We start from the raw sequence: 17,491 nt of genomic DNA, 5'->3' as shown, positions 1-17,491 counted from the left end.
ATGCTACAGAACTGTAAATTACAGTATATTATACTGTTTTCACATGAGGAAATATACTTACATTACCCAACAAAATTGACAGAAAATCTTTAACTTTCCATAATATCTATCCAATGTGTAAATAAAGGTGTGATCAATGAAGACACTGTTCTGAATTGATGTCGTAGCCTGCCTCATCCATGGCCAGAAGGAGGGCGGCACTCATGGGGATGGTGACCATACATCTTCCACCTCCATGCTGAAAATACATCCTCAATAGGGCTGAGGACAGGAGAGTATGGGGGCAGGTATAGGGTCACGATATGGGAATGGGCAGAAACCATGCCTGAACCACCTCTGTATGGTGGAACCTGACATTGTCCCTCACAATGACATATCTGACCCCTTCACCTTGACAGGCCTGCTCAATTCCATTAAGAAACACAATGACATGTGCAGCGTTGTAAGGTCCAAGTAATGGCCTACGTCCTCCATACCATCTTCAGAGGTAGTTGCACACATGGAGATGTTTCACCATGTTGTCCAGGCACTTGGACGGTCGCCTGATGGCCGATGATATTCCGCCCACGCGCCGACTTTTAGCCAGTTTGAAGCCCACTTCATCAACAAAGATGTACTAATGATGGTTAACAACAGTGTCAAGCACCATCACTATCACGTTTAAGGTAAGACCCAGGTGCAGACTGTGTCAAAACAACAAAGTTTATTATTCGAACAGGGGCAGGCAAAATGACAGGGTCAGGGTAGGCAGAGGTCAGTAATCCAGATAGGTGGGGCAAAGGTACAGGACAGCAGGCATGCTCAGGGTCAGGGCAGGCAGAATGGTCAACACCGGGGAAACTAGGAAACAGGAACAATCAGGAAACAGGAACAATCAAGAGACAGGAGCAGAGGGGAAACCGCTGGTGGGCTTGACGAAACAGAACGAACTGGCAACAGACAAACAGAGAACACAGGTATAAATACACAGGGGATAATGGGGATGATGGGCAACACCTGGAGGGGGGTGGAGACAATCACAAAGACAGGTGAAACAGATCAGGGTGTGACAATCACGCTCTAAAAATACATTTGGGTTTGTTAGTTTTACAGTATAGTTCCTTCATGATATTGTGAAGGAGCATGTGCATCACATAGAAACAGTAATACAGTATATAGCGCTGTACCTGAACATACTCGGCCCGTAGTTCTTTCTCTCAAAAAGCACAAGGTAAATGTGTTTCATAGATACCTGGTGCCTCTTCATAAGGTGGCCGATTGTTGGTAGGCTGATGGATGCCACATTGGGAAAGGTGCCATCGTTCTTCTCAATGGCCTGCTTTATTTCGGACAGCCGTATGTCATTCCTGGCCCTCACCATTTCCACCACAGCCCACTACTGCTGGACCGTCAGCACAAACCCATGGCCACCACCATGGGGTGTTCTGTCAATTCTGATGGTAGAACAGAGTGTACTGTCAATAGTTCATACTGTAGGAATACTGTAACATGTTTTGTGAATTTACATTCATTACAATATGTCATTTACTGTCTATGTAATGGTAAAGCATAGTGCATATTCTTAGCGAAATGTTCTCATGATCGAGTTGACAGTTGATCTTTTCAGATATGGGTGAACAAATCTGGAAGCTTCTGCCATGGCAAGGCCTCTGTTTACCACAAGGTCAACAAAAATGGCCGGACTTCATTAGATGCCCACCTCTTTGACCTCTTTGACGGGGCCCATGCCCTCCTCTCTGAATGGCCCCTTGTCCACAAGCACTTTGATTTCTTCCTGCCCCTTGCTGTCTATCTGCTCCATGTTCAAAGAAAGTGTTCACACACACACCTTTTATATGTTGACCAATTGTGGTTACCACTATGTGAAATCAATGAGCAACAATGAATAGTCATTATGTATGGCTATGATGTATTATTCTTATCATTTAGATGTTTATATTATACAAACACGCATTTATTTATGTAGTTCTCAAAATCCATATGTAGTAGACCAACCAGATTAAAATATATATGTTTACCAAACAGTTAAGTGATTAACCATTAAGCGACGTTGGATTAAGTGATGGTCAAATGTATTTAAATAAATGAGAAGACAATCATATGAAAAGTATTGAAAGAATTGCATTGTGAAAGGCAATTACTTTATTTTAAAGGTATTTCTAGACGAAACACTGATTAGGTTTGGTGAAAAAGTTACTGTGTGATTTTGTGTTGCACTCAATTGAAAAAGTGCTTAAAGTTTTGAAACAACAGCCTTCTTGATGATCTGAAGTAGAGTTGTGAAATATTACCACATATGTGTGAAAATTGTATGAAAGCATAAATAACTAAAAGTAATGAATGTTTTGAAAGACATTTTATTGTTCTCAAGATGATTTGTCACAATATGATGTGAGCTCTGTGCTCTGTGAGTTTGAGTGAGAAATTCTGATGTATCTGAAGTAGTTTGGAGTATTGGAGCCAATAATAGAATGTATAGCTCAGTATTTAACATGACGTCATGGAAAGATTGTAACTGAAACTTGCAGAATTCTGAGCTACTGTAACTTTCACACTTTTGCTGTACATTTCCTGTACAGAGAGTGTTCTTGTTGAATGTACACACAAACAGAAGCAGGAAGAGAGTTCTGTGAACACTAGGAAGTAGTAGTTCTCGCTGGTGCCTTGGTCCTTGACACACATTTGTGCTCAGGCCCATTTAACGTAAAAGGCAGACTCTAACTCTCATGGCTCTTCATCTCTCCCTCTTCCTCCTCCTCATCTTCTACAGACTCTCAGCAGGTAAGGGTAACATTTCTATGAATTAAGGGTGAAGTCCCCTGAGTCAATTCACTTTAAACACTGTATAATCAATCTCAATCATGAACAAGCTGTTTAAAAGTGTTGGAGCAATATGATTTTTACATATTACCTCTGTAAAGATTCTGTTAAATGTTAACTCTAATTTAAATGTGTTTTGTGTTGATATGTCCACAGGGTGGCATGTGTCTGTGCAGACAGGAGGCTCCATCAGCTTCCCATGTAGCTATGATCTGAATCACATCAACCATGTGAAATACTGGTGTAAAGGATTAGGTTGGGATGTATGTTCTTATGTAGTACGCACTGACCATCCTAAGAGCAGTGGTAAAAACTCAATCTCTGATGACATCAACAAGAGAATCTTCACTGTGACCATGACTGGCCTGGAGCCAGAGGATTCTGAGAATTACAGGTGTGTTGTGGAGATCAATGGAGGACCAGATATCAGGATACAATGGTTCTACCTATCTGTCACTCCAGGTAAGATCCCTTCACTTTTCATATCTAGTAAAGTAGAATGAACAGTGCTCAGAAATGTCCTATGGAGTGTCCTGTAAACCTGCAATGTCAAATACTAAATAATGACCCAATTATAGATAGCCTACTACAACAAATGAATTGAGAAATGTGTAGCCACTCTGAAATTCATAGACAGATCTATACTGTACATCTCTGTGCAATGAACTGACCATGTTTTGAAGCCGTACAGTGTTTGTTTACAATTACATTGTTTCCAAACAGCTGAGTAAAACAAGATTATATTTTGGGTCATTATGGGGCAACAGTTGAACTAAGCTCCTGATGCAAGTTACATTCTTCAAGAATCAATGGCAATATATAACTATTATGAATTTAAAAGACCAAAAATGGATGTACCAATCACAGACTGCAGCTTTAAGGAATTTGTAAGGCACTTTGTAAAAGCACTTTTTTCTTCTCTGAATTCTTGTTTTTTACCTGTGTTCAGGTACTCCAGAACTCTATGTGGACCATCAGGAAGTGACTGGAGTAGAAGGAGGGAGTGTCACTGTCCGTTGTTACTATAGTAACACTGGAGATATGAAGTGGTGCAGGATGGGTGGTGATTGTGTGAGTGGGTTTTCTGGGACTTTAAATGGAACATCAGTGACATTAAAGCGGACTAGTGATGCCAACAACAGAAAAGCCTTAACAGTGACTATGAGTGGACTGAAGATGGAGAACACTGACTGGTATTGGTGTAGAGTGGGAGAACTAGAGATGCCTGTTCACATTACTGTCAGTCAACAAACTGCAACACAGAGAAGCTCTAAGATGACCTCAAGTTAGTAGATCAATCACATACTTTATGATCAATATGATTCACTTTGTTTAATCCACTGGTATCATCTGGAACTAATTGGAATATTAACTATGAATGTGATGTTGCTATACAACCTGACTACCTGGTATACCATTAACTTCATTGATGATATTGTTGTTTTACCTCACAGCAACCCAAGATCCAACCACTCAACAACCCTCTGCCTCTCCAACTGCTGAGCCTGTTCAGACTGACAACACAAGTCAAGGAGCTGAGGGGAACATGGAGGAAGTCCACCAGAGGTTATTATCACTCATTCAGCTGTATTATCCCACATATTGTTAGATACTATGAACACAGAGAAACATTACAATTCCATCATACACTACAACAGTTAATGCTAACCTAACACCCTCCCTAAATGCATATAGAGACTGTTATCACGTCCTCTTGGGTAGAACATTTCTGTGGTTGCCTTGTGAGAAGTAGCAGCAATGTTGGTGTTATTTTCACTCTCTCATTTGCAAGGTCATGTTGCACTCATAAAATGAACGTAATTTCAACAGTAATCATATTATCTCTTCAAGTTTCTAAACTTCCAAAGATACAATCAATCATGGACGAATGATAGCATACCTAGCTTCACATTGAAATATGGTGTTTGTTGTTGGGCTAATCAGATGTCAATGTAGCCTACATAAACCCAACCTCACTCTGAATTTACCTTCACGTACAGCTTGTGTAAGAAAAGTTAGAGGAGTTACTTTCAACTATTTCAACTATTTCATGTTACCTGGGGCGGCAGGGTAGCTTAGTTGTTAGAGTATTGGGGTAGTAACTGAAAGGTTGCAAGTTCAAATCCCCAAGCTGACAAGGTACATATCTGTCGTTCTGCCCCTGAACAAGGCAGTTAACCACTGTTTGTAGGCTGTCATTGAAAATAAGAATTTGTTCTTAACTGACTTGCCTAGTTAAATAAAATGTTGGTAGTCTATGCAAATGAGTGTGGAAACTGATCAATGTGTTGACATGACAGTTTAGCTGAGTTGAACACAGCTTGTTTCCAAAGCTAAGCAGGGTACAAAGAGAAAAGCATCTGGAAGGTAAGCTAGTTGTCTCTGATGTGCGTTACCCATCATATACCAGTAAGAGTCACTGTTTAGGCAGGAATTGTTTGACTGTGTAATTTAATTAACTAGGCAAGTCAGTTAATAAGAACAAATTCTTATTTTATAATGACGGCCTACCCCAGTCAAACCCTCCCCTAACCCAATTGTGCGCAGCCCTATGGGACTCCCGAGCACGGCCGTTTGTGATACAGCCCGGGATCTACATCTGTAGTGATGTCTCTAGCACTGAGATGCAGTGCCTTAGACCGCTGCGCCACCTCTTTATTTAGGTTAATAGCATGACATTGAAACAATGACGTTTATTGAAACATACCATTTTACTATCAACATTGAAACAAGGTTAAATAAAATATGTCTAATCAAATCTACAATTCAACATAATTTCAACCCCCCAGTCGAATATTTTCTACGCAATTCCAGCAAACATAGTTCTGATGATTATGTTGAAAATAGATTGATGTAACAACCTGCTAGTCAAGTTAAGTCAATGTATTTAAATTCACGTTTGACCCTAATTTCAATGTTAGTTGAAATGAGCTGAAAACAGTACTGGTTGATGACTTTTTTCAAACCCAATGTATTTTCTACATAGATTCCACTCCACAATACGTTGAGAAATTACGTTGAAACAACATTGATTTAACCAACATTGCTTACCATTTCCTCTTGGGTAGAAGAGCATCTCTGTGGTTGCCTTGTGAGAAGTAGCAGCAATGTTGGTGTTATTCTCAGTCTCTCATTTGCATTATTAAGTTGTACTTTTATATGATCAGAGGCCGTCTGCGCTCTAAGGTCCTTACTACTGAAAAGTGTCTGTTCCAGGTGTGTAGGAATCAGAATAAGAATACTGGAAGAGATAGAGAGACCCACACACTGTCGAAACCTTATAAACCTTATTTGTATAGTAATAATCTCAATAGTAATAATATCATATCTTTAATTGCATGGTGAAGATCCACACGTGAATAGCTGGAAACAACTAATTATTACTTTTTCACAAATTATAAATTCATAATGATCTATTTTAAAGTTCTTATACAGTATGCCATCCATCAGGCCCATAGATGTGAAAGTCCTACTCATCTCTCTGGGCATGTTGGTGGTGGTGACAGCTGGTATCCTAGTGGCATGGAAGATGTGGAGAAAGCACAGTATGTTAATTTTTTATTTTTATATATGACAATATATTCATGTTGGAATATACAATAGAATGAATTGTGCACACATTATGGCATGTACATACAGTACACCTTCATTTAGCTCTGAGGAGACAGGTGGTGTTGATGTGACATGAAATGTAACTGAGTCCATTGTAACTCAGGGGACATTAATATCTCCCTCTCTATTTCAGAAGACAATAAAGCCGAGAACCAGCCAATAATCACCTCAGCGGTAGACTACGCTCATCTTGTCTTTTCAATCATACATGAATATGCCTTTCTATTCTTGATATAGTCATTTCCATACAGTATGAGTCAGTGTGTGTCTCTGTACCAGCAGGACCGATTTCCTGACAATGATGATGTAACGTACAGTACTGTCGTTCTAAAGAGGAAGACCCAGCAAAAGTTACAGACCAAGGTAAGAATGATCTAATAGAATTTATTTTACAATTTTTTTTAGATTTATTTTTATATTGTTTCATCGATGAAAAAAGGACAAAACACATCTGACACATAATAGTCTACAGATTTATTCCCACTGTGGTTATTATTATTATTATTATTATTACTATTACTTTAATACTATTACTATTATTATTATTATTACTATTACTTTAATACTATTACTATTATTAGTATTATTATTACTGCTAGTATTATTACTACTATTATTATTAGTGGTAGTAGTAGTAGTAGTATTACTAATATTACTAGTAGTATTATTACTATTATAATTATTACAAGTATTACTTATTATTATTACTAATATTACTATTATTATTATTATTATTATTGCTATTATTATTAGTACTATTATTACTGGTGGTATTATTACTGGTATTACTAGTATTATTATTACTGTTATTATTATTACTATTATCATTATTACTACTGTTATTAGTATTACTATTATTACTAGTATTATTATTACTGCTATAATTATTATCAATACTAATATTTCTAGTATTATTATTACTGTTATTACTATCACTATTATTGTTATTACTATTATTACTAGTATTATTATCGCTGTTATTACTAGCACTATTAATACTGTTATTATTATTAATACTAATATTACTAATATTATTATTGCTATTATTACTTGTATTATTATTACTAAATCAAATAAAATGTATTTATATAGCCCTTCTTACATCAGCTGATATCTCAAAGTGCTGCACAGAAACCCAGCCTAAAACCCCAAATAGCAAGCAATGCAGGTGTAGAAGCACGGTGGCCAGGAAAAACTCCCTAGAAAGGCCAAAACCTAGGAAGAAACCTAGAGAGGAACCAGGCTATGAGGGGTGGCCAGTCCTCTTCTGGCTGTGCCAGGGGGAGATTATAACAGCACATGGCCAAGATGTTCAAATGTTCATAAATGACCAGCATGGTCAAATAATAATAATCATAGTAGTTGTCGAGGGTGCAACAAGTCAGTAACTCAAGAGTAAGTGTCAGTTGGCTTTTTCATAGCCGATCTTTGAGAGTATCTCTACCGCTCCTGCTGTCTCAAGAGAGTTGAAAACAGCAGGTCTGGGACAGGTAGCACGTCCGGTGAACAGGTCAGTGTTCCAGCAGGTCTGGGACAGGTAGAACGTCCGGTGAACAGGTCAGGGTTCCAGCAGGTCTGGGACAGCAGATCTGGGACAGGTAGCACGTCCAGAGAACAGGTCAGGGTTCCATAGCCGCAGGCAGAACAGTTGAAACTGGAGCAGCAGCACGGCCAGGTGGACTGGGGACAGCAAGGAGTCATCTTGCCAGGTAGTCCTGAGGCATGGTCCTAGGGCTCAGGTCCTCCGAGAGAGAGAAAGAAAGAAAGGAAGAGAGAAAGAGAGAATTAGAGAGAGCATATTTAAATTCACACAGGACACCGGATAAGACAAGAGAAATACTCCAGATGTAACAGACTGACCCTAGCCCCCCGACACATAAACTACTGCAGCATAAATACTGGAGGCTGAGACAGGAGGGGTCAGGAGACACTGTGGCCCCATCCGATGAAACCCCCGGACAGGGCCAAACAGGCAGGATATAACCCCACCCACTTTGCCAAAGCACAGCCCCCACACCACTGGAGGGATAACTCCAACCACCAACTTAACATCCTGAGACAAGGCCGAGTATAGCCCACAAAGATCTCCGCCACGGCACAACCCGGGGGGGGGGGGGGCGCCAACCCAGACAGGAATACCACGTCAGTGACTCAACCCACTCAAGTGACGCACCCCTCCAGGGACGGCATGGAAGAGCACCAGTAAGCCAGTGACTCAGCCCCTGTAATAGGGTTAGAGGAAGAGAATCCCAGTGGAGAGGGGAACCGGCCAGGCAGAGTCAGCAAGGGCGGTTCGTTGCTCCAGCCTTTCCGTTCACCTTCACCATCCTGGGCCAGACTATACTTAATCATAGGACCTACTGAAGAGATGAGTCTTCAGTAAAGACTTAAAGGTTGAGACTGAGTCTGCGTCTCTCACATGGGTAGGCAGACCATTCCATAAAAAGGGAGCTCTATAGGAGAACGCCCTGCCTCCAGCTGTTTGCTTAGAAATTCTAGGGACAATTAGGAGGCCCGCGTCTTGTGACCGTAGCGTACGTGTAGGTATGTATGGCAGGACCAAATTGGAAAGATAGGTAAGAGCAAGCCCATGTAATGTTTTGTAGGTTAGCAGTAAAACCTTGAAATCAGCCCTTGCCTTAACAGGAAGCCAGTGTAGGGAGGCTAGCACTGGAGTAATATGATCAATTCTTTTTGGTTCTAGTCAGGATTCTAGCAGCCATATTTAGCACTAATTGAAGTTTATTTAGTGCTTTATCCAGGTAGCCAGTATTATTACTGGTATTATTATTACTATTATTACTGGTATTATTATTACTATTACTACTGGTATTATTATTACTATTATTACTGGTATTATTATTACTATTATTACTGGTATTATTATTACTATTATTACTGGTATTATTATTACTATTATTACTGGTATTATTATTAATATTACTACTAGTTTTATTATTACTATTACTACTAGTTTTATTATTACTATTATTACTGGTATTATTTTTACTATTATTACTGGTATTATTATTGCTATTATTACTGGTATTATTATTACTATTATTACTATTGTTATTATTACTATTATTACTAGTATTATTATTATTCCTGATGTGATTATTATTATTATTACTATTACTTGTAATACTATTATTATTATTAACATTACTAGTATTATTACTACTACTATAATAATTATTATTGCTATTATAATTATAAGTATTATTATTAATACTAGTATTATTATTGCTATTATAATTGCTATTATAATTATTATAATTATTACTGGTATTACTATTATCATTATTACTGTTATTACTAGTATTATTATTACTATTATTACTAGTATTATTATTACTATTATTATTATTACTATTATTAGTATTACTGCTACTACTAGTATTATTATTATTATTAATAGTACTAGTAATAAAATATACTTTTTACTATTATTACTATTATTACTATTATAATAATAATTATTAATAATATTACTAGTAGTATTATTACAATTATAGTTATTATTATTATACTTACAATTATTATTACTATTATTACTATTATAATTATTATTACTATTATTAGTAGTATTATTATTACTATTATAATTATTATTAATACTGATATTACTAGTATTATTATTATTACTATTATAATTATTATTACTATTATTACTGGTATTATTATTACTGTTATCACTAGTATTATTATCACTATTGTTATTATCAATACTAATATTACTAGTATTATTATTACTGTTATCACTAGTATTATTATCACTATTGTTATTATCAATATTAATATTACTAGTATTATTATTACCATTATTACTTGTGTTATTATTACTATTATTACTTGTATTATTATTATTCCCACTGTGGTTATTATTACTATTATTACTACTATTAATATTATTATTATTGTTATTGTTATTATTTCCGCTGTGGTTATTATCATTATTTTTATTATTATTATTCCCATTGTGGTTATTATTATTATTATTATTACTATTATTATTCCCATTGTGGTTATTATTATTATTATTATTACTATTATTATTCCCACTGTGGTTATTATTATTATTATTATTATTGTTATCATTCAATATTATTATTCCCACTGTGGTTATTCCTATTATTATTATTATTCCCATCGTGGTTGTCTTATTCAGACAGCTCACACACAGGAAGGCTGCTGTTGTTCATCTCAATGTATTCTAGACACAGCTTCATATTGAGGTACTTTAATAAAAGTATGGATTGGTTGATTGTTTAGTAAACATGTTCTCAGTATCACCATTATAAATGTCAATGTCCTGTTACATTATATCACGACAGAACTGTCCCTGTTCACCTCTCTCCCTGTTCCTCCTCTGTAGTCAGCAGAACCAGATGATAATGTGGTCTACAGCTCACTAGCTCTACAGGTGACCACACAGGTCAGTGTTGGTGTCTCCTCTGTCTGTTGTACCAAATGATGCTGATCTCTCAACAAAGATACAGACAACACCACATTACTATGTGTACTAAACATCACTCTTTAAAGGTCGACTTTGGGCAAAAACGCACAAATACCGGATTTCAACTGTATAACTAATCAATGCACCATCATACCAGGTCATTTAATGCTTAAAAACAAAACATAACTGTTGAATTTGGCTACAGAAGTGCAATTTCTAATCGATCTCTACAGCATCCGTCCAAAAACAAATCCTGTGAAGTGACGTCAACACATACTGGAAGATTTATTTTATTTTATTTTTTACATACTGGAAGAGTTACTGGGTAGCTAAATTGCCTAGCTTAGCTAATGAACTAGCTATGCCGGTCGAGGCGCGCATTGACACATACATGAACCACCAAAGACAGCCAATTTCTGTTTAAAAATGTAGAACGAATCAAATCAAAAAGAGGTGGAGATGGACAGTTTTTCGTGCCCAAAGTCGCCCTTTAACCACACAAATATTTTTTAGTCTTTTTACTTTGCTGCATGTAAAACTTTATCATCACATTGTGACCAGCTAACCTCATTGTTATCAATGTATCGATAACATTACATTATTGAGTGTGACTGGGTTAAGGATGAAGTTGCCCCTAGACGCTGATCTCGGGTCAGTTTCATAATGCTTCCTACTATTGGTTAAGGTTATGCGTTGGGGGAGGGGAAGCGGATCCTAGATCTGTACATAGGGGAAACGTCACCACGGAACTTATGACTTATTTATCTTCCTCTCCAGCATAGGGCAGCAGCAGCACAGCAGTTACTGACTGAGAGAAGACCTTGGTTGAGTCCTTAACCTGGAAGGACAGAACAATTCCTCTCCTGTGTCACAACATCTATCTGCCTCCAATATGCTTCTGTCATACCTCTTAACCCACCCCAGAAAGACCCCTCTAATCTGTTGTGTAATAAACTACTGAAGACTGTATGCTGTGTTTGTTTTCATTATCACCACATACACTATCTGTTATATTAGTTATGTTCCATCCACCTTTTCACCTTGTCTCTTGTTTTTTACATGTTCATCTTATATCTGTCATGTATATTGTCAAATGTCCAATGCCAGTAACTAGTCATGATCAAGTGTGTAAATTAAAAGTACAAGCTGTGTAACAAAATAATGCAATGCTTCATCACTCTGTTTTCACAGGGCAGCGATCATTAACTTGATTCAGCACAGGACAATTTTTTCTTGTGCGGCTGGTCAGGGGGCCAGAACATAATAACAAATAATTTGTAGACTGCAAATTGACCGTAAGAAACCCAAACTGATTGTAACGACTGTCGTAGAGAGGGGACCAAGATGCAGCATGGCACGTGTTCATGATCTTTTATTAGAATCAAACAAACACTCAAACAAAAATAACAAAGGGAAAACAAAAGCACACACTTCTGTCAGGTACAGAAAACTAAACAGAAAACAACTACCCACAAACACAGGTGGGAAAAGGCTGCCTAAGTATGATTCCTAATCAGAGACAACGATAGACAGCTGCCTCTGGTTCGGGGCGTAGCCCCCACTCTACCTGCTGATCCCCCCGCTTCTGTGTCGCCGGAGGAACCAGACCGTGGATCATTGCCGGAGGCTCTGAACTGCCTGTAGTGAAAGGCGATATGTTAGTGGATGAGTGGCGTAGTGAGTTTTGCGCCAACTCAGCCCATGGTAAGTACCTCGACCACTCACCTGGCCGGTCCTGGCAGTACGACCGCAGAAACCTACCCACCTCCTGGTTCACTCTCTCCACCTGCCCATTGCTCTCGGGGTGATAACCGGAGGTCAAGCTGACCGAGACCCCCTGACGCTCCATAAACGCCCTCCATACACGGGATGTGAACTGGGGACCCCGATCAGAGACGATGTCCTCCGGCACCCTGTAATGCCGGAAGACATGGGTGAATAGAGCCTCCGCAGTCTGTAGGGCCGCAGGGAGACCTGGCAACGGGAGGAGACGGCAGGACTTAGAAAACCGATCCACAACTACCAGAACTGTGGTTTCCCCTGAGACGAGGAAGATCGGTAAGAAAGTCCACCGACAGGTGAGACCACGGCCTTTGTGGATCGGGGAGGGGTTGTAACCGAACAGGAAGAGACATAAAACCTCACATCCTTAGCCAAGGTGGGCCACCAGTACCTCCCCCTAAGGCCTTGCACTGTCCTCGCCACCCCAGGATGACCAGACGAGGGTAGCGTATGAGCCCATCGAATCAATTGATCACGGACACCAAGCGGAACATACTTACGACCTGTAGGAAAATTAGAAGGCGCAGGCTCCATCTGTAACGCCCGCTCAATGTCCGCGTCCACCTCCCATACCACTGGTGCTACCAGCTTAGAAGCTGGAAGGATGGGAGTAGGATCGATGGGTCTATCGTCAGTGTCATAAAGGCGGGACAGCGCGTCAGCCTTGGTGTTCATGGAGCCTGGTCTATATGAAATCCTGAACTGAAATCGGGTGAAAAACATGGCCCACCGTGCCTGACGCGGATTCAGTCTCCGGGCTGCCCGGATATACTCCAGGTTCCGATGTTCAGTCCAGATGAGAAAAGGGTGTCTAGCCCCCTCAAGCCAATGTCTCCACACGGTCAGAGCCTTGACCACAGCTAACAACTCACGGTCCCCCACGTCATAGTTCCGCTCCGCCGGACTGAGCTTCCTAGAGAAGAAAGCGCAGAGGCGGAGTTTCGGTGGCATACCCGAGCGCTGTGATAGAATGGCACCCACCCCAGCCTCGGATGCGTCCACCTCCCCTATGAACGGTAAAGAGGGGTCCGGGTGCGCCAACACGGGCGCATCAGTGAACAGCGCCTTCAACTGGTTGAAGGCTCTGTCCGCCTCTGTTGACCACCGTAAACGCACCGGTCCCCCCTTCAATAGTGAGGTAATGGGAGCCGCCACCTGGCCAAAACCCCAGATAAACCTCCGGTAGTAATTGGCAAAATCCAAAAACCGCTGCACTTCCTTCACCGTGGTTGGAGTCGGCCAATTGCGCACGGCATTAACGCGGCCATACTCCATCACCATCCCTGAGGTGGAAATGCGATAACCCAGGAAGGAGATGGCTCTCCCCCCTTTTTCTTCACGAAAAAGAAACTCGAGTAGACGGTTGAAATGGAGGGCCGAATGTACCCCTGCCCCAGAGATTCCGTGACATATGTCTCCATAGCCAACGTCTCCTCCTGGGACAATGGGTACACGTGACTCTTGGGAAGCGCAGCGTTACCCTGGAGGTCTATCGCACAATCCCCCTGTCGATGAGATGGTAATTTAGTCGACTTCTTCTTACAGAAGGCGAGAGCCAACTCGGCATACTCAGGGGGAATGCGCACAGTGGAAACCTGGCCTGGACGCTCCACCGACGTGGCACCGACGTGGCACCGATGGAAACACCCAGACACCTACCTGAACACCTCTCTGACCATCCCTGGAGAATCCCGTTTCCACAAAATCTTGAGATTGTGACTGGCTAGCCAGGGCACCCCCAGCACCACTGGAAACGCAGGTGAATCGATAAGAAATAAACTAATTCGTTCCTTATGATTCCCCTGCGTTACCATGTCCAGTGGCACCGTGGCTTCCCTGACCAGCCCTGACCCTAATGGTCGGCTATCTAAGGAGTGCACGGGGAAAGGGGAATCTAACGGTACCAGCGGACTTCCCAACTTAAGGGCGAGTCCGCTATCCATAAAGTTCCCAGCTGCGCCTGAATCGACTAGCGCCTTATGCTGGGAAAAGGGAGCAAAAATCAAGAAAAAAAATTAAGACAAACATGTGACCAACAGAGGATTCTGGGTGAGTGTGGTGCTGACTCACCTGGGATGAACGAGGATTGTTCTGCCTGCCTTCTCGACTCCCAGAGGGACCCTCCCAGCACCGGTCGGCCGTGTGTCCTCGTCAACCACAATTGGTGCAGGAGAGGCGCCCAACCTCCAGTTCCCCTTAACGCGGTTCCCCCAAGCTCCATAGGAATGGGCGCAGGCAGGCTAGGAGATGGAACTGACAGGACCCTTTCTGAACACCCGCGGGCAGTCAGCAGATTGTCCAGTCGTATAGACATGTCGATGAGTTCATCTAGGGAGAGTGTAGTATCCCGACACGCTAGCTCCCTGCGGACGTCCTCCCGGAGGCTACACCTGTAGTGGTCCATTAGGGCCCTGTCGTTCCACCCAGCCCTAGCAGCCAAGGTCCGGAACTCTAGGCCAAAGTCTTGCGCACTCCTCATCTCCTGTCTGTGGTGAAACAGTCGTTCACCCGCCGCTCGTCCTTCTGGGGGGTGATCGAATACGGCCCTGAAACGGCGGGTGAACTCAGGGTAGTTATTCCTCAATGAGTCTGGTCCATTCCAAACAGCGTTGGCCCACTCCAATGCTCGACCCGTCAGGCAGGAGATGAGGAGGCTCACACTCTCCTCCCCCGAGGGAGTCGGCCTCACGGTCGCCAGGTATAACTGTAGTTGTAATAGAAATCCCTGGCACCCTGCCGCCCCAGATCCAGACGAGGAAGGGAATGGAGGAGGTGGACTCGTCGGGTGAGCCGGAGGTGAAGGGAGGAGACCACTCCTCTCCCATCGATCCATCCTCTCCATCATCTGGTCCATGGCTGACCCAATCCGATGGAGGACGGTGGTGTGATGGAGGACCCGTTCTTCCATCGATGGTAGAGGAGTGGTGGCTGCTTCTGCTGACTCCATGTCGTGGGTGCGGGCTTCTGTAACGCTTGGACGTCGTGGGTGTGGAGTCAGGCGCAGGAGGCAGAAAAATGTTTGGTACAATATATATTTAATAAGTACCACAAAAGAGAAATATGCCCAAACACAACAGGGCGTAACAAAAACCCAAAGTCCAATAACACGATACACTACACAAACACAGTGAAAACACGTAACAAGCCCGCACACAGAACAGGTGGAGAGGCGGGCTTAAATAACACCACTAGTTACCTAAATGAACACAGGTGCAACTAATAAAGACATAACTAACAGAAAAACGAAAAGGGGATCGATGGCAGCTAGTAGGCCGGTGACGACGACCGCCGAGCACCACCCGAACAGGGAGAGGAACCACCCTCGGCAGTAGTCGTGACACAAGGTCATTTTATTCAATATTTGAAGGAGAGAGCAGTCACTCCCCACAGTAAAATCCATCCTAAATCAACATTCCAAGTTGTTCTGTCCAGCAGATGTTGCAGCTAGCATCTCGTTACCATGGCAATTTTAATGCAGCACACATTTCATTTTTTTTTTAAGTAGAAACGTGTATATGACAAACACAAGGGTCATATATTTTGGGTTTGTATAGATTGTTTTATTTGCACTTGTAAAACGTTTCCATTCCCTTCAGGGAATATTTTTTTAAATTCATTATAGCAAATGATAGAATTAAAGGGAAACCAACTTCCTCTCCTATAATGGCTGAATTATGCCACTTGTAACGTCTTCAAGAGGCTAAAATGTATTGATTACGTACTATAGGTGTTGAACTAAGGTTGCATTTGCAATTGTAATTTAACAAACGTTTTTTTCTTTGCTTGCTCACCTCACTTTTCAAGAAATTAAATGTGTTAAACATATAATCAAATGTGTATTGCCTTAAGCAGGATAGTCCAAGTCAATAGGCTATTTAGGCTACTAGGAGACCTAGTATCAGAGCTATTGAAGGGATTCTATACTTTCTATACTGTCTCTGCCTACCAAAACATGCACATTATTTAAAGATGACTGAATTATTATCATGAGGTTACCAGCACCGCACAGTGAGTCGACCAATTTAAAATAGAGCATTATTGTCTCTAGCCACTAAAACGTGTTTCACCGTAGGCTACCTCTCGGCACCATCCTGTCGACCTCTCGTTCCTCCAATGGGGGGCTGGCCCCACAAGAAAAGCTGATTTAAGTGTAGTAAAATCCATGCACTGTCTGTAGCATGTAGTTCTCAGTAATTATAACATAATCAGACATATCTGCCTACACAAATTACATGACTGATTTTCTCCTTTAATTTCATTCCTTACTTTCTCTATGGTTCCTTTGGAACAAATCATGCATTTTCACAGCTGATCCCGGACTGAACCATTTGGGTTCTGAGGGGATTTATTTATCAACAAGTTCCACATTATTGTATTTAGTGGAAATATATCCTAACTTAATGAAGTCTTGAAGATGACTATGTTAATTTGATGACATTAATGTAATATATGTCATTTATAATAACAACCAATTTGTGTATTAATGGGAAGTAAAGAAAAATGTTTCCTTGTTTCGCCATGTCTAGACCATTCCAAAACCAGCTGTTCAGAACTAGCCCAAATGCATTTTGCGTCGATATAGTAGAGGACCACAACATATCTTTAATTATTGTAATTTATGCGGTCTTGCGGAGAAGAACATTGGTTTATGTGGATGTAACTTTGTTCCCCTGATTGTAACTGCTGGAACAGTGGACGGTAAGTAGCCTAGCCTTCTACAGCAAGGTAGCCATGAATCGAGCAATAACCCTGTAGCCTACTGTTTTAGGTTGGTTATTTTGTTGCGACTCTGATGCCAGTCAATGCTGATGTGCTCTT

At 41.0% G+C, this 17,491-nt stretch overlaps 1 protein-coding gene across 2 annotated transcripts; it reads left to right on the top strand.

Moving 5' to 3' along the window:
- The first annotated feature begins 1,670 nt into the window (after nucleotides 1-1,670).
- On the top strand, nucleotides 1,671-11,860 carry LOC115193543 (polymeric immunoglobulin receptor-like). 2 transcript variants are annotated; one of them, XM_029752263.1, is made up of 9 exons: nucleotides 1,671-2,781; nucleotides 2,977-3,282; nucleotides 3,770-4,105; nucleotides 4,275-4,386; nucleotides 6,271-6,365; nucleotides 6,566-6,606; nucleotides 6,715-6,795; nucleotides 10,811-10,870; nucleotides 11,669-11,860. In XM_029752263.1, the coding sequence occupies exons 1-9, from the start codon at nucleotides 2,727-2,729 to the stop codon at nucleotides 11,726-11,728; spliced, it is 1,146 nt and encodes a 381-aa protein (XP_029608123.1). In that variant the 5' UTR covers nucleotides 1,671-2,726; the 3' UTR covers nucleotides 11,729-11,860. The 2 variants fall into 2 exon arrangements, with proteins under 2 accessions (XP_029608123.1, XP_029608122.1); XM_029752262.1 differs by having other exon boundaries at nucleotides 6,712-6,795.
- Nucleotides 11,861-17,491: the final 5,631 nt, after the last annotated feature.

The sequence above is a fragment of the Salmo trutta genome, chromosome 5 (assembly GCF_901001165.1).
Source record: "Salmo trutta chromosome 5, fSalTru1.1, whole genome shotgun sequence".
Lineage (NCBI taxonomy): Eukaryota > Metazoa > Chordata > Actinopteri > Salmoniformes > Salmonidae > Salmo > Salmo trutta.
The sequence above is the reverse complement of the archived record's forward strand: the minus strand, read 5'-3'. Positions and strand labels throughout refer to the sequence as shown.